The sequence below is a fragment of the Stegodyphus dumicola genome, chromosome 9, assembly GCF_044657685.1.
Source record: "Stegodyphus dumicola isolate Sdum_Otavi_A_Nest chromosome 9, ASM4465768v1".
Taxonomy (NCBI): Eukaryota; Metazoa; Arthropoda; class Arachnida; order Araneae; family Eresidae; genus Stegodyphus; species Stegodyphus dumicola.
This window is the reverse complement of record NC_140776.1, coordinates 56,769,744-56,795,701: the sequence shown is the minus strand read 5'-3', so window position 1 is coordinate 56,795,701 and position 25,958 is coordinate 56,769,744. Positions and strand designations below refer to the sequence as shown.

Below are 25,958 nucleotides of genomic sequence, written 5' to 3'. Positions count from 1 at the left end.
AATTAAAAGCAACCTTTCTATAAGCAAAAACAAAACAAAAAGTACTGATGTCATATGAGAAAACATCAGAATTTAATGGAGCAAGTCTTTATTAAAGTTATTTTCTAAGGTCCAAAAATAGGAAGAGGGGAAGAAACATAGTGTAAAAAAATATGTAACACTGAATTTTTCACGTTAAACACCTGGATTTTTAGATCATGGGGAATAATATAATTGTATGGTCATTATCGTGGCTTTACCCATGAAAAGTATGAATGTGAGCCATTTCTTCTGTCCCAAGTTCTCTAAGAAGGTACTATTTTCTTAGCAAATAGTCATATTATACTTTGCCTTGATCAAATAATCCAACTGATGTGTAAGCTTCTTCCCTGAGGCCAGTAAATATTGTATTTAGTTACATTGGGATAGCCAGTTCATATGTAGATAAAAATATTGACGATATTGTTAGGTAACAGGAGTTCACCTTAAATTCTAACACTAGCAAATGAACAACTTTTGTAGGTTTTCCCCCATGTATAATGCGATTATAAGCTGCTTTCTCCCCCAAAGTCCTTGACATAGGTTAACGTTACATTAAGCAACTTGAGTACTATCTGTCTATGGGGTGAGATGCCTTCATGGAAGTTTTCCCATGGGAAACTAGCTCATATTCACGTTGCACATGAGTAAAGCCATGAAACCCCTCATATTTGGATTTAAATCTGGATCGAACTTCCATTGTTCAGCGATCTTGCACTCTCCCACTGGTGGGTCTCTTCACAAAGGCATTTCCACTAGTCCAAATAGTCCTAAGCCTGCATAGTCATAATCAAGTAAGCAAGAAGCGTTCCATTACTATAATAAACTAAAACTTTTTTACTTGGCTAATAGCATTCACTGCATGTGCATATATATTTTTGCTATGATTAAAACTTTGGCAGTTTTGCACTCTGTTCTTAACAGATTAATATTTTTAAAGTCCCTTTTACAAAGTAGACAAAAGTGCTTTTGTCATTTAGAGCCCATTTTATACTTGAACCTTATATCAAATAAGATGTTATTTTGGCATTTTTATTGCTGATTGTATAAATGTACTGTTAATTTCATTCAAAGTTCTACTTTCGCCTAAATGAGAGAAAATCACCTGCACAGTAGTTTTTATGATTTTCATTCATTGCAAGGTAAATAGAAGTGGATTCTTCTTTAGGTACTCTTTCAAAATGACATCTCCCAAGACGTATTTAGAACATCACCGTGGTTCATGTAATTCCTAAATTAAATTAAAACGTCAGTTACTTTGCCTAAAATTTCAAGGTCTTTAACCAGTTTACTCAAACGTATATTATTCAAAAGATAAAGAGAATTCAGATAAGTTGATTTATAAAAATTTTTTTATTTAAAAAAGAAAGAAATATTTTCTCTGTAATAAGATATATTTTAACTGACTATTACTTGTTGCAGTCATAATATCTGAAACTTTAGTATATTTACACAGCATTAAGTATTGTAATACTCATTTTAATTAGCATTGTTGACCCATTTCAGATAATATAATTTTTAAAGGTGTTTACGTAGAAATATCACAAGTAAAATACATTACTTAATATGAAGGTGGAGAGGATGATATAAAAATTTCTTTGGAATTATGCAGTAAAGTATTGGAACACACATTTGATGCTTCAGGGAAACTGTATGATTTTTTTTTTCATTCTTTTTCTGTATTTTTGGCAAACAGAGTCTTCCCATAAATTTTTTAAAAATATTCTGCTATTTTGACTAAAGTTGTCAACACTTGTCAACCAACTATTCCAAAAATAAAATCCTAATTTTGGTATATACCAGGGTTGGCCAAACTTCATGTCAGTAAGAGCTGCACATTTGAATTCAGGAATGTTCGAGAGCCACATCTAGATTTTCTTAAGGGTACAATTTCATATTTACATCATTATAGAAGTAGTGGAGGAGGTTTTAAATAGAAAGAAATCCCTGATAACTTTGTAAAAAGAGTCTAAACTAATTAATTACTTCTTTTTGGACACAGAATAGTTGTAGTTTACCATATTTCATAGATATATTTTATATGCATGGGCCGCACAAATTGCCTGTGAGAGCTATATCAGGCTCGCGAGCTGCACTTTGGCCACCCCTGGTATATACATTACTATTACTTTCAACAAAAGAAGTTATTTTGGTCTGTGCTTTATTTTATTATGCAGTTTTATTTATAGGATCTAATGCTAGCTCAAGAAAAGGTTGCAAAATCTGAAGTAACTATTTCAAACTTAAAAGCTGAATGTGAATTACTGAGAAATGCAGAACAGCGTCTATTACAAGAGAAAGAATCTGCTGTGAGAGAACAGCAGCATCAATCAAGAATGATGTCTAATTTGCAAGCTGTTCAAGTTAGTTTATTAGTTCAAGCTGATTTGTTGTTAGTTATTTATGTTGTTTTATTTCTTTCAGTATTTCTCATTTCATGTATATCTGAATATCTTTAGAATAATTTGGAGAGAATTGAGTCAGAAACTAAACGCAATCTTCAATATCAGATTGAGAAATGTGAGAAAGAAAATTCCATTTTGAAGACTAAATTAGACAATGCTAATGAAGACTATCGCAATGCTGTGAAAGTTTGGGAGGTAGGTTAAATTTATCCTTATGTCATTATTATTTTTAAATTTCTGATAGCTCTGCCGAAGCGTGATATGTTTTTTGTTACCAGTGTGTAAGGTAAGTGAAATATGTTTGTTGATACACTTTTTAATCTGTATTTCTTCAACTGTCCGTTTAGAAAGAATTACCTGACTCCTGAATTTCTTGTACCTGTAAATTGGACTTAATCACTGTTCCTTTGGTGATAAGAGAAGCATCCAGCATATATCCCTCAGTCTGCAGCTATCAATTTGTACAGCTAACAAAAACTTCAATATTGTTTATTAACTTGGTTAAAGTAGGCATGACTCCACTATGTTACTTTCTCAATTTAGCTAACTCTCACATTTTATGAATATTTCATAGTGCTGTGGAGTCGGTAGGGAAAATGTCTAACTCCGACTCCTGGAATTTTAAAGACTCCGACTCCCTCATATATATATATATATATATATATGTCATATTAAAAGCACAAAGGAAAAACGGAACACTGTCGATGCGTGCTTAGATCCATAATTGAAGAAGAATTTGATTGCGTAGTATTTAAAGAACTCGGCAGTCAAGGCAGTTTTACTTCCATTTTTATTTCCAATTGATATTTGTGGCCACAATCACTTGGCACTCTAGTCGTGCCTTTCCACAGAAGATTTACATTTTTGATATTGTTGAGATAGAAAGCAAGCCAGTGAAATTACATCTTAGCAGAGCACAGAGCAAAAGCTGAAGTGCTTAGTTATGAAAGATGGAAGCACGCGAATAGAAAAGTTTTGGTTTACAATTCGGTGATTGGTTGTCAAGAGGCATCTGGTATTAACGGTTATGTAAGATCACATGATTAATTTGAATGACGCAATGCAGATAAGTTATTACGATTTTAGAATAGAGAGGAAGAATTTATGTTTATAGTTATATTATAATTCTGATTCATACAATTTTATCTTACATATTCCCCCCCTTCAAAAAGAAAAAGGTGTAGCGACAGAGAAGCCTTTTTAAAGAAAAAGAGTTAAAGCACAAGCAAATTAAAAAAAAAATATAAATAAATAGTAAAATTTTGATCCTGTAAAGTATTAAATATAATTTTTTTAAAATAAATTCTTAATTTTTAGAGTCCTATTGAATTTTTCAACATTTCAGTCCAAAAGTCTTTTTGTTTGAGAGTTCACATAATCATAATTCTTCAGGGAAGGTTCTTGTTATCGCAGAATATCACAAAAACTTTTACATAATCATTTCTTATAATTAAATGTAATGCACATAAATATTTATGATACTTATTTCCATACTGATAAATTATAATTTAACATCATAAATAATAGGATTAAGATTTTCAGAATTTATGGTTTCACCGTTATCATCTTTCATTTACAATTCCTGATTTTACCAAACTGGAAGCCTCGCAATACTTCTAAACAAACATATCCATCAATAGGGCTGTCCTCTTGAGCTAACCAGTGTGTTCTCTGCACTGGTGGCCCAGGGTGCCTAGACAGTTACTTGAAAAGGCCTCCGTTCCTTGCATTAAGGTAATTGGCCTTTGAGAACTGCACTAATACATTCCATAAATAATAATAATAATAATAATAATAATAATAATAATAATAAAATTTACATGCATTCATAAAATGAGAGCCTCCAACATTATCTTGCATGAAGAGGGTAAAAGGAACAACTGTACAGAGGTAATAACAGGCCTCTGTTGAAGGAACCAATACTCCCTCGACATACACTATACTTAACATACAATCACCCATAAATTTAACATGCATTTACCATAATTTCATATTACGTATCTGTAATAATTTCACTTATTTTTTACACCTATTTCATTTTTAGAATAACTATAAAATTAGTATTCAAAATTCTCAACAAAATTTCAAAAACATAAAAAACTTAGGATAAACATAAAAACTTATCTTAATATCCTTCCCTATGAATAATTTAAATAGCTTAAAATTAGTTACTTAATTTGCTCACACATAATTATGAAAAATTAGAAAAATTAATGAACAAGAATTTCAGATTTTCTCAAAACAAATTGCAGAAAATTTTAACCAAAGTTGAAATGAAAACTATAGAATCTGCAGCACATTAAATTATTTAGTTCCTGAGCTAGATTCACACGAATGTAATAATTTTTTAGCCGTTGAAAAAGCGGAAGTGCAAATAATTTTCTGTCGCACATACTTGCAAACACTAACTCAGATCGACCTTGAACCCGCTGTATTGCTGAATTCCTAAACGGTAATTCACTGATGATTTCCTTTTCACTAGGCATTCGAACTTCTCAATTTATCGAGATATTACTTTCAATCTGTAAACACTACGCGTGATTATTTTTTGGAAGCACTTGCACCACAGCAGAAGAATGATCTGTTATTTTTTAAACACTGAAAAAACAAATTTGATGATTCACTTCTTTCACATTATCTTGGATTTATCACAAAACGATGATTTGAAGAGCTGAATTAAATTTTCCATTGAGGTTTCAGGCTGCAGGAAACTATCCTTACCGGCTTAATTGAAATAATAAAATCACAAGAAAAAGCCGGAACACTGTCGATGCGTGCTTAGATCCATAATTGAAGAAGAATTTGATTGCGTAGTATTTAAAGAACTTGGCAGTCGAGGCAGTTTTACTTCCATTTTTATTTCCAATTGATATTTGTGGCCACAATCACTTTGCACTCTAGTCGTGCCTTTCCACAGAAGATTTACATTTTTGATATTGTTGAGATAGAAAGCAAGCCAGTGAAATTACATCTTAGCAGAGCACAGAGCAAAAGCTGAAGTGCTTAGTTATGAAAGATGGAAGCATGCGAAGAGAAACGTTTTGGTTTACAATTCGGTGATTGGTTGTCAAGAGGCATCTGGTATTAACGGTTACGAAAGATCGCATGATTAATTTGAATGACGCAATGCAGATAAGTTATTACGATTTTAGAATAGAGAGGAAGAATTTATGTTTATAGTTATATTATAATTCTGATTCATACAATTTTATCTTACATATATATGTATATATATATGTATATATATATATATATATATATATATATATGTATATATATATGTATATATATATATATATATATGTATATATATATGTATATGTATATATATATGTAAATATATACACGTGGGTTATAGCTTATTTTTTTAATATAAAAGAAGTAATAGATGCTACAGGAAAAAACTGATGGCATAGCAAATGATTTATATTAATTAGCATTTATTATGAAATGGAAAAACTGAAAAACTGGCATTAGTTATTTGTAAAGAACACTATAGCTTCGGCAAGATCTTCTTTGTTGGAAGACCATAGATCCGATTTGATAAACTTTAGAGCTGAGAAGATTCTTTCCACACTGACTTTAGTAGGAGGAAGAGCTGTTACTGTTAGGGCAGTGGCGTAGCGAGGGGTGCAAGGGGGTGTATGATGCCCCAGGCGCCGCACGCAGAGGGGCACCAAATGGTCTCCAAACAAAATATTCATCATATCACTATTTTTTTCAGGGAAGGAGGGGCAAAAAGGTATTTTGCCCCAGGGGCCAGTTATGCTCGCTACTCCACTGTGTTAGGGCTACTTCTTTTAACTTTTTAGGATATATAATAGGATATATATTTTTAAGACACTTTTAGAACTTATAAAAATATATCCTAAAAAGTTCTAAAAATGTCTTGCAAGAGCAATCATATTTCTCTATTTCTTCAAAGGCCTTGTAGAAATCTTGTATTTTTTCATATAGGCTCTTGGTTCTTTATTTTCATTTGCTTTTCCTTAGCCTTTTCAATATTATCCAAAAGTATTTCTCAAAATCTAATTCATCACTGAAAGAGGATGATAGAGACTCAGTTGCAATGTCTGCAGTTTGACTGTCTTGATTTGAATATTCCAATTGCTCTGAAAATAATTTCATTCTTATTGAAAGTTCATAGATGGCTTTCTTTGCCTTCTTAATTTGTTCGTCATCCAACAAAATTCGGTGTTTTGGATCTACATATATTGAATCCAGCAAGATCTCATTGTCTAGCAAGCTAGTTTTTCATTTCTTCATTGAAGCAATGATTCCTTCTGCAATAAACCCTCCATTTCAGAAAGAACAAACATCACATTCTTCCATTCTCACCTCCTGTTAATTCTTCAGATTGTAGCTTTTTTTGTGGCTGTATACGGTGTAGAAAGAAGAGTTTCCAATTTTGAAAAGATCATTTCACAGTCTTTCTGTTTGTGAAACATTATGGTTATCTACATCTTCTTAAAAAGTTCTTAATTCTAACAACCTGTATATCATCAAATATGTACTTCCTCATCATGTTGCTTGATCAATAATTGCTCTTTTTCCTGCTCACTTCCTAAAAATTGCATAAGTTTTGGGAGTTCTTGCTGTTATTGCTGCTTACCTAAATTTACCATTGAGATTTGTAACTAAATGAATCAGTTTAATCACTAATGGCAAATATCACATCCATCCTCCTCCCTTATGTTTATTTATTAATGTCAATAAAATATAAAATATCTATTTATTAATGGATATAGTCCATAAATAAGAATAATAACTTAGTTTGTCATTAATGTTTTTTTTTAATTCACTTTAATTTCATTTCAAATTCAAACTGTCCAACAAAAACTGGAGTCTGAGTCGACCTGTTTTTAGCGACTCCAGCTTCGACTCCTTTTACCCCAAAATCTGCCGAACTCCGACTCCATGACTCCACAGCCCTGATATATCATGTATCAAACAAGGATATTGAAGCAAATTCTACCTTCATTTCTTGCCGAATCCAAGGAACCAGCAAACGTTCCCATTAGAAAAATGAAAGTTTGCAACCATTACAAATATAACACAATCTCATTGTTTTTTTAAGGGGAAAAAAAGGAGTTTTGCTAATGAAAATAAATCTACATTTTAATTATATAACTTATTAATTTTAATTATATTAATGCATTTTATACAGCTGTAATATATGATACATCTCATCTGAAACAACTTTGTCTGAACACTAATCTGAAGCAACTTTGTCTGTACTTGTCTTAGGGCTATAACAGTGCCTTCTGTGGAAGATCTCAATACATAATTTTAGTTCTTAGTTTTGTTATTACTTACTTATTTATGTTGCTATGCTTAAAAGAAATCTACTTTTATTCCAGAAATTGAATAAAGATTTACAAGCAAAGGTTGATGCTGAAGTGGAAAGAAACCGAAAATTACACGAAGACTTAGTTGATGCTTATTCCCAGGTTCATGCTTTAAACCAAGAAGTAGGCACATTACTGTTATCACTTGCTACTGGACTGCATTGTTTGTTGTTTTAAAATGTATTATTTATGCATTTTCTAATATTTCAAAGAGATGTGCTTTCTGATAGCGATAAGATCTTTAAAACTTTGTCTGTACTTCTTAACAATTGTTTGTAATTAATGTTATTTTATAGTGTGTATATTATAGATAAAATAGTTTTAAACTGTTGTTATGATAGGTTATTTGCAAAATTTATGTTTTATGTAGTCCAAATCGAAAATGAAATATAATAGTTAGGATGAAATTTTATAGAAGTTGCGAGCCTTTTTTTCATTTTAAATTTGTTTTGGATGCTAATATGATTTTACCCCCCCCCCCTTTTTTTTTTTTTTTTTTAGTACTTAGAGTTTATCTATTAATACTATTTTATACTTAAAAAAAAAAAAAAAAAAAAAAAAAAAAAAAAAAAAAAAATTGGAAACAAATAAAAAATTGATTTTTATAGTGTTATTTTATTCTTATGGTAAACATCTTTTATGAAATTGGGAGCAATAGACACTTTTATTTCAAGAGAAAAATGGATTATTTTTATAATTCTTTTTTATAGTTTAAAATGATTTTTTTCTGTTAAAAATTTAATATGAAATTCTTAAGATGTTAGAGTTTAATCTGAAAGCTTCATATTGCATTAAAAAATATGTATAAGACGTATATGTGAATAAAATGTCTGTTTCTTTTAGTTGTTAAATGTGAAGTCACAGCTGACGACAGCACCTGAAAAGTCATCAAATGAAACTTGTACGTAATAAAATTCAGTTTTTTCCTAAAATGAAATTTCATACTATCTGTTTTACCTATATATGTAGGTAAGAGAGATAATGTTTTCAATTTAGAATTTCAGTAGTGAGTTTTTGGTGAAAGCACGAATTTGGCACCCCACAACAAGTTTTTGTTGTTTTGCAATTATGTCTGCCTTTCTGTGTGTATGTGTATGATGATTTCTTCTTTGTAACTCTCTTATCAATTTTTATGAAATTTCTAAAAATTTTCTGTATTTAAGCTTTCTGCATTAAATAAAGAATTATTTATATTTTGGGCCTGTACTTTACATGAAGCCCATATTAGTTTTTAATGGGCAATTGGAAATATCACTTTACTCGAAGCCCCATAACAGTTTTTAATGAAAAACTGTATCAAAATATAATCCAGAACTTTTCACTTTTAGTATTTGAGACTTTGCTATTGATGTAAACAACATTAGACTTTGTTTAAAAGATTACATAGATTTTGAGTAAAATTGATAAACCAGAAGTGATACTGAAGCTTTGAATACATTTTTGTGAAAAAGTGTGTTACTAGGTAACATATTCTTGGAATTATGTTAAATTCAATGAAAATTTTGAGGACAAGCTCCTGTTATGAAGCAGTTAAATGTATTAGCCTCAATCCTCAATTTCGTGTTTGTTTCAATTTTGTGTCGAATCACTTTTAAAATAAAAGGTTGCTGCCAACAAACGTTATTGTTATATATTATTTTTAAAGAAATGATATAGCAAGTATAAATAATTTAATGAATGTACAGCAGTGCTTAACACTACAATTGGGGATTCTAAAATCATGCTGCTTTTAAAGATTTTGTGGAATTTTATGTGGTGTAAATGCAAAGAAAATGATGTTTAATGAGTAAAGCTAAAATGATAAATAAAAAAGTTGGTCATCTTATTAAAACAGTGATGTCATAGACTGAGAAAAGACGGAAGGAAAAATGTATAGCAACACTTTAACACTCTGTTGAGAGTTCTGTAGATATGGTAATTTTAAAATTTTTATGGTTTAATAAGTCATCAATTCGTCAATCCGAAATGCAAGACCAGAGGATGTACAACAATTGATGTGGTGTTTTCAAATCAAAGTATGAGAATTTATGCATACATAAGCACCATATAGTCATCATTTTTTCATTGTATTGAAAAAAAGAATAATAAATAATGAATAGTATTTATAATTAACATTGGGCTATAAATTTTGTAAACTAATTATATATTATTAACAAGTGATCAACTATAAAAGATACATTACCAAAAGATACATTACCAAATGAATTTTTTATAGTCATTTATGAAGTAATATCGAAACTAAATTCCTGTTAGCTTTATTTTTGGTCTAAAAAACTGGTTTGCTCAGACACTCCTGGAGCATTTTGTATCGTGTGATATAAATATACGTGTTTGATTAAAACTACTGCAACATAATTTGGTTCAAGTGTTTAAAGTAAATATGCTAATTTTTAATCAAACTCTTATTACACCTAATTCTATTTTTTTTTTATGTCGTATGACATATATGTTTCCAAAGAATATGTGTGAATAAAAAACTCATATGAAGAAAGGCATTATTTCTGTGGAAGAACAGAACATAGTTTCTGGATCTAAAAAAAATCCGCAAAAATAATGTAAAAACCATCGTAAAGTATTCCTTTAAAGTTTATAATTTTATTTCTACAAACTACGTATGAACCTAAGGGGGGGAACTGTTTCACACATAACAAGATTTTATTAATTTTCACTTTCGGACAATAAACAACACGTATGCTTGCATATAACTGGAATATTCCTGCTATCATTAGAAATATTGTGGACATTATCTTCTTGCCTTCTTTGTTGCTTTTATCGATTTTTTTCTGTGATTTCTTGAGTAAAATAAATTTGAGTTTCCTGGTGATTATGTTTCACCGGTTTTACAAATGAATTCTGTTATTAATTTTCATGTTAATGTTTTGATTAGACTCTTGTATAATTCTCTGTAGGAGGCTGTCAACAACTTCAGTTCATGTTGAAATTTCTTAGAACCTTCCTCATTAGGGTCATGTTTGACAAAAGATTACCTAATTTTCTGGCCAGTTCCATACTTTCTTTTATCTAACCTGCATGCAGAACTGGATCATTTTCTTTACTATCACTATGTACTGTGGGATTAAGAGGTTCAATGACTACCTTTAATATTTCATCTTTTTTATAGCTTTGTCGGCTAACAATTCATCAATATCTTCCAGCGATAGGTCATTGAATCCTTCTCTACCAACTGTATGTGACATTGTTATAATGCTGGGAAATTTGGTCACATTAGGGATGATAGAATCTTTGTTTATTTGCATACCATGAACAAACTGTTTCCTAATATGCTTTCAGAGCTACTGGTATTAATTCAATTAAAGCTAATCCAGCTTAATTGATCCAATCTATAATTTAGGATTTCATCCACGCATCAATGGCTGTTATTGTTTCATCATTCAGTTCCCAAAATGTTTTGGGATAGTTCATTTTACTCAGTATGTTTAAGTATTACAATTATGTCTTGGTTTGTTACAAAGATATAGTATTAGGTAGCTGGGAGGGATGTTTAGGTTTGGGTGTTCCAAGACAGGATAGCCAAGTACATTGTCAAGAATCAGAACTCCTCTGAATTTGAGTCGTTTTACATTCATATGTCATCTGACTTTTGGGATGAAACATTTGTTGAGTCATTTTTTAAAGGTAGCAACGGTCACCCGGACCTGTTTGTTTGCCATCCAGTGAACAGGCACTTTACTGAAATTCACTTTTTTCATTGAACTTGGGTTTAGGGCTCAATATACCAGCAGGTTTTCAGCATACGATCGCCTGAAGTGTTAGAGTGAAATAATAACGTTACATAATCCTTAATTACCTCAAAACCACCAGCAGTTTTCTGTGATTTAGTTGTGTACATTTTTATTCAGCATTCATATCAGGAAAATACAATTTTCATCTGCATTCTACACTTCATCAGATGTGCATCCTCCGCCTTCAATAATTTTAACTAATTTCCATGAAAATACTTAGCAGCCGATTCATTTGGAGGTGCAGTTTCACTTTTAATTTTTATATTAGAAACAACATGCCTTTTAAGAAATCTTGTCATCCAACCTGTACTTGCAGAAAATTTATATTTTCTGTTTAACTGAGATAAAGTGCCTGGCTTCTTTTCTTTAATCTGTCTGTGAATTCTGAGTGCTTTTTCTGTGATGGAATTTTTATCTTGTGATATTCTTTTTTGTGATTTATCTTTTGTCCATATTACCATAATCTTTTTCATTTTTTCCCCTTGACAGTATCTCTTGCATATGTTGAGGAATCAACACTTGCTTTTGTTCTAAAATTTTGCCGACTTCCTGACTTGAGTTTCATTTTCCCTAATAGCCCTTACATTAACTTTCACATATACCAGAATGCTTTCCTATATATGTAACATCTTGCCCAGTTGCAAGAATGTCTGAAATTTGAATTTTAAGTTCCAGAGAAATCACTTTCCAGTTTATTTTTTTAATATGGAAATTATGTGACATTTTATGAAGGCTACTGAAAAATATCTCTGTTATTATTAATGTAAAGAAAAGAAAAAGATGTATGAAAAATACGTAAACTTACTGTTTGACTTTTGGCAAAATTAATAAATTTGTATTTGGACAAATTTTATTGTTAATTCTTTCTTTTTGAAACAAAATTACATACTGAATGTTTTCTAAAAATACAAAACATCAGTTTCTGTTCCAAATTGGAATCCACACAGCTTGGAGGGTTGGGATGCTAATGCATTCATATGACTTACTACTTGCCTTGAGGAGGCATTTCATTTTCTGCCATTAACTGTTATGCTCTCTATATTAGCTTGAATGTACTACTATATCACAATTAAAAATTGTTTTTCTTAGAACAAAGGGGGAAATTCTTGGAAATCCATGTGGTCTGTTTGTATGAAATATAAATGACACATTAAAAAAGATTGAAATATTTATTTTGAAATTATGTTAAATCTAAATCACATTACAAATTTCATATGCAAACAGAATTAGGTGTATATTGCTCTCATATATATAATTTAGTTTATTTACATTATGAGTTCATAACATAGCTGCTAGAGTATTTTGTTAATCGACTTTTGTAATCAGATTAAGATTTTATTGTGATATTAAAACTGAAGTATAAAAAAGCTAATTCAAATTGCATTTCTACAACAGCAAAAACACCCCAGAAATCAGTTTCTGCTCAAACTCAAGCTGCTGCTGAGGTAAAACTTTTGAAAGAGCAGTTGAATGAAGCACAGATGAAAATTAAAGGTACATAACATGATTTAGATTTAATTTTAGCGTGATATAAATTTAAGAAGATTTTTTTTTAATTCACATATAATTAATTTGATGCCTTTTGTTAAAAAATTTAAGTTTATTAAAAAAGTATTTGGTTGTTAACAGTTTAGTGATTAAAAATGTATTCATTTTGCCAAATGTAAGTTCATACAATTAGACTGTACTTTTAGTATAATCATCTACAAAAATATAAACACATAATGAAAATTGTCTATAAAAACATCGTTGAATCAATTTAAATGTTTATTTATTAATATTTATAAATTGTAATTAATTGTTTTCTGTGTTTTGTTTCAACATCCTCTAAATATTTTAATATTTATGATTATTAAATAATTTTATTAACATTTTATTAATATGAATTTTTTAGTACATATTTTAAATTTCTGACCATTATGTTCTTTATTATGTATTAAATTGTTTTTGTAGCTCTACAAGACAAACTAGATTTAACTACCAAAAGTTCAGAGCAGTACTCAAATATGTGTAATGATTTAGAGTTAAGGTTAAAGGAGCAAGATGCAGTAAGTAGATAATCTATTTGTGTTTTTCAAATATGTTGTGATATTGTTATCACATTTACTTGCATATTTTCCCTTGCATATTTTCTCTTAGCTTTTTAGCATAAAGTACTGAAATTGTTTAGTATTCATGTAAATTTTACCTTTCTCAAGGCATTCAGAAGGCAGGCTATCCTATTTTTTAAAATGGGTTCATCCATGTAATGATTGTTTTCATCTTGCTAATTGCTTTGCTGATGGATTTTGGTTCCTTGGAATGTGATTGATGTAGCAATAATAGTGAAGAGCTTCAGAGAAATGAGGATGTCTAATGCTGTTGATCACTTTATAGATCATTTGCATGTGGGAAGACTAAAATTCAGTTAGTCTTCAGTTACATTTAGCATTCAGTTACACAGAAAGAGAATGACAGTGGTGACGATGGTAGTTACAGGCATGGTTTAGCAGACTGCATGATGCCTAGTTCCAGCAGCATGAAATGATTTGAAGCCTAAGGAGTAGTAGTGGAAACAATAAAAGTGGGCGGAATTCAAGATATAGAAGTAGAAATGATATATTCGACATTGGTTATGTTAATATTACTAGGTAATCTGAGTGGAATGGAAGTCTCTTTTAAATACCTAACATCATGATAGTTTCTGGTAGTTTATCCTTGAATATTTTTTGTTTGTTGCATTCTTATTGTTGCCATGCCTTTCAGAAATTGAATTATTCACATAATTTTCCCCTCTTGACTTTCATCTGATAAAATTAGTAAAAAAAAAATGAGAAGAGAGGAACATGCAAGTAAACATACTATTGATTTGTGCAAATGTTTAAGTATTGAAGTATAAATATCACCATTTAACCTATATGATATTGATTTTAAATATTTGCCATTGCTTTTAGTTTTCAAATTCATCTTGTTTTAACTATTGTATTTTTTTAATTTCAGATTAACAAGCAACTCAAAGAATCTATGGATTCTGCTTTACTTTCAAATAATGAAGGTGTGTAAATACTAATTATTATGACATTCTGAGTAAATAAATGTATGCACTAGAATCCTCACAGTTGGGACCTAAGTTTATGAAGGTTTTAGAGTTTTGTAGGCATGAAGTCATAAATAAAAAATCATTATCTAGACTGAAAGGACAGAATTTTTAAGAGATTATAAAATAAAATAAAAAACAAATTATTTATTTATTTATTTTTTGATTTTTTACGAAAAATATTTGTTAAATATATTAGCATTTCATATAAAAAGAAAATAAAGATGGAAAGTGTATAACTTTTAAAAAAAATATTTCAGGAATTTGTGTACAGTACTTTATTTTAAAATTTTACTTTTTTGTATTCTGTGAGCCCCTTATCCCCAACTAGTTTAAAGGGAATAATTCCAATGAATTATTTTTGGGTTTCCAGCTCTTTTCTCTTTTGATGGGATCATTGGCTGTACTGTTATTTTAATTCTAAAAATCATCTTGAGGTTATTTGATCAGTGTCCTTCATTATGGACTTTTTCTGAAAGAATTTAATTGCTGATTCTTCATCATTTTACACTTGTCAAATCTGAAACTGCATCTTGGTTCTTTTGACAAAATCTCATGAGAAACAGGTGTCTAAATAAAAACTTAAGTCACAAATGCTTGGGATAATTTGTGATGAAAGATTGTTATTATTAGCATTCTTGAGCATATTTTGTTAGTATGAGAATTCAAATTACTGCCATCTTGATCATTGAAAATAGTGCACAGTTATTCTTCAGCTATAGATACAAATTTAATGACTTTTTTGCAAAATGTTGATTTGGTGACAGTTGTAAAAGTGATAATCAGTAGAATGTTAGCTGCTTTGAATACTGTGAGAAAATCATTTGGCAAAACATTGATTTGGTGACAGTTATAAAAGTGATAATCAGCAGAATGTATTAGCTCCTTTGAATACTGTGAGACATCCATGTTATCAATAATGCTGGTGTTTCACAAGAAACTGCCAAAGTATTCCACTGCCTGTATTCCATTCTTGACACATAAGAATTTGCATATATATATGGATTTCATAGAAGTTGTATGGATTTATATCCATTTTATGTAGGGAAGTTGTGTGGATTTCAGATGTTGATTTATATTAATTTGGTAGATTTTCACTCTTCCACTAGAGTGATCTGTAAAGTGTTATGAAATAATTCCTCATTTTTTATAATATGTATGAAATTTCATAAGGTTATTATTTACATTAATTTTGTTTCTTGAAAAAACATCAAAAATGCTTTTATCATCTAACTGTTTAATCATTCTCAGGAATATATGAATTTGTACTTCTTTTCAGCTCGAAATGCTTTGGAAAAGAGCTTAGAAGATATGGAAAAGAGTAATAGAGAACTCATTGAAGAAAATATGAAATTAACTCAGAACTCAAATTCTCAGGTAAATAATTCATATTGAACATCCAAATCAATTTTTACTTCCTTGTACGAAGTAAAAAGGAAGTCTTGTAATCATGAAAAAATTTGGGTATCATATTTCAACAAAAATAACCATTTTGACCGCTACTGAATGCAATTTAATGACGTTTCTGCCAGACATCTGTACATAAGGACAGAATAAAGGATTCTTCCCCCCCCCAAAAAAAAAAAAAATTATAAAACTGATTTAAAATGAATTTTGAAGATAGAATTTTTCACAATATCTCTGCGTATGTACATACATACCTATGTATGTATCTCGTATAACTCAAAAACGAGTAGCCTCAGAACATTGGAATTTTTGTATATAGGACAGCTGTAAGATGTAGATGTGCACCTCCGATTTTGATTGCAATCGGCCGCACCAAAAGTATATAGATATTATGCATATCTATATGTATATCCGCTTTGTTAGTCAGCTCAGTGATCTCAGTTTCTTTATTGTTGTATGTTTTTAAATTGTGCATTTTTTGCTTTAAAAATGATTGAATTATGTGTTTCTTATCTTCCAGTTTTTATGCCTTTAGTAAATTTGCATGCGATATTTATAGAATTATCAACAATTTAAAAGTTGTTTAGGTGTGGCTGAGCCAAATTATATTTACTATAGCAGCCATATTTGTTTACATTTGAAACTTAGCAGACTAGTGGATTTGTTGCCAATCTAGAGAAACTAAGCTTTGCAACAACAAAGATAACACCTTCTTTTATAATCGCGAATTAAATCATGCTTAATTCAGTCTGGAATTTATTCGAGGACGTTTAAGATTTACTTCGTAATTTTTAATATAGATATTTTGAGTTTTTATGCATTTTTGCCTTGTCATGAATTAAGAACTGAATTAATTGAATGAAAAATACTGAATCATCTGTGGAAAACTTTTTTTTTTTGTTTGTTTAATTTCTTTTATACACCATTTTTAGATTTATTATAGTATTTGAATAGAACATGTCGCAACAATTAGATAATTCTTCAGATGATATAAATTTTGTGCATTCTGAGTTATAAAATGAATTAAGTGTAACACTGTTAAGTGAACCTAGTGCCAGAGTTTCGCTATGGTAAACAAATATAGTGAATTTTAAAGAATACATTTATTCTATTGTGGTTTATGTGCTATTGATGAAGTAAATTTAATTCAGTCCAAGAAGTTTGAATGAAATGCTAGAAAAAATGAAAAAAATTTATATTCTGCATAAAGAAGTCATGTGGTACACATTCAATTTTTTTTTTTTTTTTTTTTAAATTTTGCATTGAGTTTTGCATACAGGCAGTGTAAAACATTTCAATATGTTAGTTGTATAATATTAGCTGTATATTTTTCTTATGCGTAGTTGCAGGTGGATCATTCTTAAGTTCTAAATGGGTTGTTAGAAATCTCAGAATGAGAGAATAGCATTACTAGCATTTACAAATAGTAAGATAAGTCAAAATAATTATTTACAAATACTAGATTGCTAAATTTATTGTATCATTAATTTTTACGTTATAACATGCGTATAGGTAAGACCTACTTTTTGATAATTCTGTGTTTTAGTTTTGTTCATGACTATATTATGTTATGTATATTTACTCTTTCATTCTATTTTTTGATAGTTTTTTGACTTAATGTTAAGCTTTTATTTGAATTATTATTTTTTAAGCATAAAATGTATTATTTAGTTTTTGCATGTATTCATAGGTGATAGGTATGGGGAAAAATTCATTTACAAACTGTGATGAAGAGGAAAGTTTTTATTTTAATTATTTCTTGTTTGTAACAGAACTCAGATATTCAACATGCTGTTTAAATCAGAGATGCCTGTGTGAAATTTCATAAAATTCAAAAAAGTGATTTTAATTCTATAAACAAAATAATTCTTATGCCATTGCATTTTTTAAAAGGCAGTCCTATGAAGAAAGTAATTTTTTCCACGAGGAAAATAAAAATCTTACATTAATTTAAAAATATTAGTTTTATATCAACAATTACATTTATAAGCTTAAAAAAGTTGCTTTATTTAAGAGAAATCCCCTTTCCATCTTTTTGACAGTTGAATGAACTTCAAAAGAAAGTGACTGACCTCTTGCGCCTTATGGATGATTATAAAAATCAAGCTGAAGTAGCCAAGAAAACAGAAGAGCAAGCTAGAAATGATTGCCAAAATCAGATAAAGTTAATGCAAGAAGTAAATATATGTATTTTTCTTTATAGAAAATATTGCATATGCTAGCTTACGAGTTATGTAAAAATTTATTTTCATTTAAGGTTCAAGAGAAATATGAAAGAGAACTTATGTTACATGCTCAAGATATTAAAGTACTTTCTGCACTGAAAGAGGAAGTAAGTGAAATCTTTATTGAGGCCAATTTTTTGTGAGAATATATTTGTATAATCCAAAATAAATAAATAGCAGAAATTATAATGGTAGTAATATTATCCTTTCTGAAATTTTCATAGTTGCTGCAAATAAGCAAGGGTGATTATCTAACAAGGAAAAGGATAATGGGAAAGAGATAATTATAAAAACTGAACTCTGATCATTAATGTAATGACTCTTTATCATGGAGAGTAAAATATAGAAGTAGTCAGTAATAGTAATAAATAAGTAAATGAAAATTACAAGATTAAAAATTTGCTGTATTATTCATACCAAAAAAGAAACTACTTTAAAAAAAAAACTTCCATAGGAACAATAATATTAGCATATAGTATGCAGAAATGAGTCAGTGTTACAAATTTGGAGAAAATCCAAAAAGGTAAATTCCACAAGATCTGTTGAAAAGACAAAAGATACTGACTGGTTCATAGTCATCTTCAGGGAAATAGTGTCTTAAAAGTAATCACTTCAAACCTACGAAGTAGTATTTAAATATTTGGAATGAAAATCAAAAGTATAGAGAAAAAAGAAATAAAAAATGAAGTAAATAAATGTTTAAATTTGCTCAAAACCAAATCAAAGTCTATAGAAAAAGATATAAGATATTAAAAAAATTGTATGTTTTGCATAATCCATTTAATTGCTTAAAATTACTACTTAATTACTTAAAATAAAAAATAATTCATTGATTTATTTTAACATTATATATTATGAATAACATGCAAGTAATTAAATTTTTGCACCTTAGTGGATTTTACCATCCTTTTGTTTTTACTCTAATTTTAGCCAGTCTAGACTTGTATGATTTTATTAATGTTCATTTTAATAAAATCATTTCCATTTAGTAAGGACTTTATAAAAATTTGAAACTGAGTTAATTTTTCTTTTTTTAAGCAAATCAATTATTGCATTGCAATGTATTTGTTATCTTCTTGTTGTCTAGCATCAGAAGTGTACATCAGAAATTGAAAAACATTCAGAAGCTGCTAAAAGAGCAGAGCAAGCACTCTCAGAGTCCAAAGAATCATGGCTTCGTCAAGAAGAAATCTTTCAACGAGAGATAGAAGCTCTGAAGACTAAAATTTCAGATTTAGAAGAATGTAATCATAACCTTCATGATCAGTTAGAATTGGTGAGTAGCATTTAAAAAAAATTTCAGAATGTACATTTCTGAAGAATCCTCAGGTCTGGATGTGCTTATTATTAAATTTTTAAAAATTAGAATAAAAATAGAACACTGACAATGTGTATACTTTTTTTTTTTTTTTTTTCCCTCACTGGAAAAGTTATGTAAATTTTTTAAAATAAGAATATTACTTAAAATATCGGTCTCTCTGTCTGCTTATGTGTGTATTAAGTATAGCTGTTTCAGTTTGCTAAATGCAGAATGCATTATTTAAAATAAATTTCAATGAAAAATATATGTAATTGAGAAAAATGAATTGCTCTTCAGGACTAGGTATTTGAAAAGTGGAAGACTAAATGACATTTTCATTGATGATTTTTCTTATATTATGTGATATATTTTGCTTAATTATTTTTAAAATTCATATTCTTTTACTTTACAAATGCTTTTTTGCTTATATATTTGTACATATAATAAAAATAATATATGAATATAATAAGAATTTTACACCTATAATAAATTATGTTTTCTTAAATTAATCATTTATTATTTATTCATTTAAAATTCTGTGGTTCTTGAAAATATAAAATATAACATATTCATAGCAAATGCTTCTTTGCATATAATTTTTATTTTCTTCTTTTGCCTCGTTTTGAATTTTAGATGGGAACCCAAATGGCAGCATTACAGTCAAAGAATTGGGATGAAACTCCTTATGCCTCTATTCAAACTGATCTGAAAGATACACAACATCTTCTACAAGTGATTCAGTATGTTTATGTTTTCTTGTTAATAGGTGTTTTTAATTATAGTCATGTTTAATTATTTGGCTGAACGTACAATGGTTTGAAAAAATCAAATATAATTACTTCTCAGTCCTCTATAATTATTCACTTAATTGTATTATCATAAGAGTTAAATGTAATTATATTTTATAGTTGTATTTAACTTTTTATTAAGATCAAATCAACATTATTCATAATTTTGATTGCATTATTTTGCTATAGATTTTGTATTAGTTTCATAATCATATAAAATGTGAAGTTGCATATAATATTTGGTTTTATCAAATTTATTCGTTTGCTTATAATATTGGTAAAGTTTAATATGAAATATTTTACAGCGTACTTAACTATTGTATGAAGAATTAAAATGTAATCTAAAAATTCAGCATAAGAAAAGAAGATGCAAAGAGTCCTAGAATATTTTCAAAATATTATTTTACATGTTAATGATTATCTTGCCCATTTATTTGTAAATTATAACGTCTAGTTGTAAATCTTGAATAAATCTTTGTGAGCAGTCATAGTCCCTTCTTCAGGAATAATAAATAAATATATACAGTCACGTTATAGTCACGTCCAAGCCAATCTGAAATTGGTTTTTTTGCCTAATTTTAAGTTCTGCTTTAGTATGCTTCTCTTTCAATTAAAATTTATACCCAATCTTTTTTATCAATATGATTACTTTTTTATTAACTAAATGTTGCATTATGAATAAGTGCAAAGTGCTTTTAACTATGTAATATTTATTTTTTTCACTTTAATCTTTTAAAGTTTTTTGCATATTTTAAATAGGAATATAATTTTTTTTTGTGGGATGTCTGTTTGTGGAATGAAAACTATGATTTTTTTTTAGATTCATTAAGAAAGAGAAAGAAATTGCAAGTACTCAGTTTGATGTTGCTCAATCTGAAAATGTACGACTCAGCTTAAAAGTAGAACAATTAACAAGTGAACTGAATGATGCTAAAGCAGAATTGAAAGAAATGATGAACAATACCCAGGTAATTATTTTTAGTTACTGTTATTTTATCCATTAACATGTTATTTTTAATGTTCAAAATTTTAAGTTTTTTTAATTTGTTATGTGCTTTATGCTTTACTAAACATCAAATTGTTTCTTTAAAAAGAAAAGAAGCATTTTACATTTGATGTTTCTTTTGCTATTACAGCTATAATTGGAGGGAAAAAAATTTTTTTTTTACTTATTTTATTTATTGTATTATTTAATTTTATTGTATATTTATATTCAATATTCAGATCATAAAGCATTTGATTTGATTACAATGTAAAAACCCCATTCACTGAAGGGAAGAAAAAAGTGCTAAAATCAGTTGTTCAATATATTGGAATTTGAAAATAAAATACAGTAAGACCCCGCTTAACGCGGGGTATACGTTCCATCAAAGTAGAGCGTAATGCGAAACAGCGCTAAACGAGGCTATCTTTACATGTAAATATTGGGGTTAGGGGAAGATGGCTAGGAAATTGGTTAGGTATTAAATTTAAAAAGTATGTTTTTTTAATAAAAATAAAACCAAACATTTATTTCTTAAAGCCCAAATTAATACCACATTATTATTTCTTGCAAAAATAAAAACAAAATGTAAATAACAAAACGAATATTCTTAAAAAAAACAAATAAAATTCTAAGTCAGTCATATTTAGTTAGCCTTCCGCGTTTTCAGTGTTCTGCCTTTTTGTGACAAAAGCATCTAATGTTGTTTGCCTTTTTCTTTTGCGTTGTTCTCTTAAAAGTTCTTCACAAACGGATAGAGCATCTCTAACACCACGCCTTACTTTTGAGCTCCTGTCAAAATTCGGATCATTTTCAATGAATTGATCCATTATTTCAGTTATGGTAGACAAACTCCTTTTTACAAACGCCATCAAAAGTTCTTTTTGCTCTTCTTCTGAATCACTGCTGTCAACATTTTTGTTTTCTTCTTGTTCAGTTAATTCCTTGCTCATCATTAGAAAGACTAGCCGCTGCTTCTTGAATTATTTCTTCGACATCTTCCACATTTACCCCTTCAAAATATGTCTGTACAATACCGCACCAAACAAGAAATACAAGTACACTCTTTCGGATATGTATTTGAAACCTATCGCTGCATAATATTTTGTGGAATCCCCGTATGCTGCGAGCGATTTCGTGGAATCCCCGGGTTGAAATAAAAGAGCGCTAAACCGAAACAGCGCTAAACGAAACAGCGTTAAGCAGGGTCTTACTGTATAATTATGGTTGTAGAAAGCTTCAGTCAAATCAGTCAAAAGTAAATATTTAATTTTAGCAAAATAAGATAAGAATTTATGAACAAAATATCAATAATAAAAGTAATGGAAGATATGAGAATGACTTTTTCATATATAAATTTAATGTTATTTTTCTCTATTAATGACATTTTATCCACTAATGTCCAAAATAAGTGTTATGTAGTTAAGTATTTTGAAATTATGAAATAATAAATGCAAATTATATTCTGAAACTGAAATCAATAATATAGTTAGGTTATTTATTTCAATACACGAAAACACATTCATTCGTGGAGGGAAGGCATTTTAAGAGAAACTTTCATGTTACACATGGGGAAATCCAATCTTGCATCTCCTATAATTGAATTAAAAATGTATGAAAACCAATTTTATTTGCTTCAGCCAACAGTTCAGTTAAATCCACCTTTCATCACAAGCGACAATCTGATCCAGAATTTTGTTTTTGTGTTGATATTCAAGCAGATTAGTGCAGGCCTGAACACATCTGTCCTTATCTGCTTGAGTCAGCTCATGCAGCCCCAGCGATTGAACTTGTATGTCAAGTTTATGTGATGCATAATGCGGCTAACAGACATAGCACTAATGTCTAACTCCTTAGCAAGCTGTTGAGTGCTTGCATACTGAACTTCTTCCATAAGCTATTGCAGGAGGGCTTCATCAACATCAGCAGGCTGGCCAGAGCACTCTGCTTCTTGAATGTCAGTCCTTGTTTTTGAACTTTTGGTACCAAACCTTCACAGTGTCATATGGTACAACATTAATACCTAAAGCCATGGAAACTTTCGTTAAAGAAAAATTAGTCCAGAGAAAATTACCTGAAATCTGAAAGTATTATTAACTAATAATAGATAAATTTAGAAGGAAGAAGCCACATTAAATGATATGAATAACATTAAAATAAAATTAATTATTTTAAGATTGAAAATTGAATTACAATAATTAACATTATTTTGGGGAGTATAGGTATATTAAATGGTTAGCCTAGATGAGATTATTATTATTTTTCTTATTTTACTGCAAAATGGCAGACAAGGCATTTATTAAAAAGAAGAAAAGGTTTAAATGATAAATTTATTTTGTACAAAAATGGGGCAAGGACAGAGCAAAATCAGAAATTTCAAGAGAGCGATGGATTAATTACTTATTTTTACTGCATGAAGTGTGTTAAAAAAAGGGGAAGACAAACATTATGTAAGGCATTTGTTTCTGAATTTGTCAAACATCAAATTCAGAATAAATGAATATTTTGCCATTTACGAAATTAAATTTCATTAAAGAAAATCAATTTCTTTTAACGTAATTTATGAAGTATCAGATTTTCTTGCTTAATTTCGAAATCCAATAATCGTGATATATCCATGCAGCCAACGATGTTGAAAAGCTTAATAGTTAAAAATTAATTTTTTTAATATTTCAAAAATAATATGATTCAAAGGATCAGTAGACTTCTTTTAACTTTAAAAATACACTGCATTAATTCTTATCATTTTAACAAGCAGGTAGATACAATAAAATGTTAAGTAAACATACTTAAAAAAATTAAAAATGTGTGAAAGATTATATAGTTTTAACTTAACAGATTTTTAATTGGAACAAAAAACGAGCTTTCTAAACAAGGACACAGAAATTTCTTCTGTTCAAAATGGACTATGCATGCAAGTCTGAAAGTTACTAGAAACCAAAGATGCTGGAAACTTGCTTTACCTTTCTTAAACATAAAATATGATCGATGCTGTGAAAATTGGCTCTACAACAGCTGCCTTCAGAAAGAAAGCAATCACTTACAACGTTAGCGAGAAAATTGTTGTTTTGGGGGATCACCGTATGAAATTCCCTGATATTTCCAGATGTTGAGTGAAATATTTAAATTCCCTAACTTTTCATTGTCTTTTTTGGTCAGTTTTTGAATTCCTGACTTTCTAGGTTTTCTAGGTAACGTGGCAACTATGAAATTTAAAATAAAATATTAACATTGAAATATTATTTAAAGTAAACTAAAAATATAAAACAGGCAAATTAACTTTAATTTATAAAATTTATTTCATATAAATTACAAATTAATATGTGCATAATATTCTTTATTACTGTGGTAAAATTTTTAGTTCCACAGGAAAAATAAGTTAAATATTATTTAATGCTTATTTATTTATCATGTTCTAGGCTAAAGCAGCAAGTGATGCTCAACATTCTGAATTGCTGAAGAAAATTGAAATGATGAATTTATTGAGTGAAAGTAATAATTTACTTCGTATGGAGAAAGAGTCATTATCTGAAGCAAAAATGAAGCTAGAAGAACAAGTTAGTTTAGTTCTTTTTGGAATAGTATGAGTTTTTTTAAAAAATGTATTTTATGAAATACATAGTTTATGTATTTTATGAAATTCTGTTCTGCCATCCCAGAAGATTTTCAGCATTTATTTGATCTGATTTGTCTTAATCTGTTTCAGGTATTTAATTTTGTTTTACATCAATATATGGTATGTTATTAAGTTTATCCAGACAATGATGTGTATATCATCGTCATCATTATTATTATTTTGTTTTCATCATATTTAAGAGTGATAAATAAAAACTTTCTTTTCCTACTTAGGATTTTACAGGGTTAGCCTAAGAATATAAAATTTAGACTACTTAATGTATTTTATTACAGAATCATGTTATAAATAGTTCTATAACCTAAGTAAGCGTTATAAAGTGAATTGAAGTCAGTTTCAGTTTCTTTTTAAATGACATTGCTGGACAGTGCAAAAATGTCATAGAACTTCCTGGTTTTTCATATTTCAGTATTGGTAGCTCTGAAGTTGTAATGTACTGGTAATTACTTTTCAATGTAATCACCATGTTTATTTCAACATTTGCTCCAGTGATGCATCAAAATATATGATGGCTTGTTGAATGTCCATATCAGTTGTGAATTCCCTGCCACTTCTTCAGAGTGGTTCGTCAAAGTTAAAAATGAAGGGAAATCATTAGTGTTAGGTCCAGGCTGCAAAGAGGATGACTCCATATTTCACGGCTCACGTGTAATGGCAGTTGCATGCAAATGGATATGTCAGGAAGGAATACACAGTGTCTTTTGGGAGAAGACAATCATATTCTGTGAACTGCATTATGCAAAGATTCCAATGTGTCGTGTTATTTGCAGTATTCATTGTTGCTTCTCTGCTGAGGAAAACAACCAACACAATCCTCTGGTGATCTCAAAAGTCTATCACAATAAATTTCTTTGTACATAGAGCTGTTTTGAATTTCCCTGTATCAGTTCTATGCTGTGTCAAACTGGTTCAACCTATTTTCAGAGACTGATCAGGAGAAAATATCTTAAAATTCTTGTATGACAGTTTTGTTAGCATTTCTCTCTTCATCATTTTCTTGTGCATTTTGCAGTAACTCCAATATTATGATAT

The 25,958-nt window shown here is 29.2% G+C and overlaps 1 protein-coding gene across 2 annotated transcripts in view; it reads left to right on the top strand.

The window, feature by feature from the left end:
- The window catches only part of LOC118200699 (uncharacterized), a 249,500-nt gene that overhangs the window by 107,445 nt on the left and 116,097 nt on the right, over positions 1 to 25,958 (top strand). For both annotated transcript variants that reach the window (XM_085823472.1, XM_085823471.1), the window contains exons 18-31: positions 2,208 to 2,381; positions 2,478 to 2,618; positions 7,784 to 7,894; positions 8,615 to 8,672; positions 12,910 to 13,008; positions 13,468 to 13,562; positions 14,494 to 14,548; positions 15,870 to 15,967; positions 18,040 to 18,174; positions 18,255 to 18,329; positions 19,310 to 19,498; positions 20,156 to 20,262; positions 21,131 to 21,278; positions 24,712 to 24,849. In XM_085823472.1, the coding sequence (XP_085679598.1) occupies positions 2,208 to 2,381; positions 2,478 to 2,618; positions 7,784 to 7,894; positions 8,615 to 8,672; positions 12,910 to 13,008; positions 13,468 to 13,562; positions 14,494 to 14,548; positions 15,870 to 15,967; positions 18,040 to 18,174; positions 18,255 to 18,329; positions 19,310 to 19,498; positions 20,156 to 20,262; positions 21,131 to 21,278; positions 24,712 to 24,849 (1,623 nt within the window). The remainder of the gene's footprint in view (positions 1 to 2,207; positions 2,382 to 2,477; positions 2,619 to 7,783; positions 7,895 to 8,614; positions 8,673 to 12,909; positions 13,009 to 13,467; positions 13,563 to 14,493; positions 14,549 to 15,869; positions 15,968 to 18,039; positions 18,175 to 18,254; positions 18,330 to 19,309; positions 19,499 to 20,155; positions 20,263 to 21,130; positions 21,279 to 24,711; positions 24,850 to 25,958) is intronic.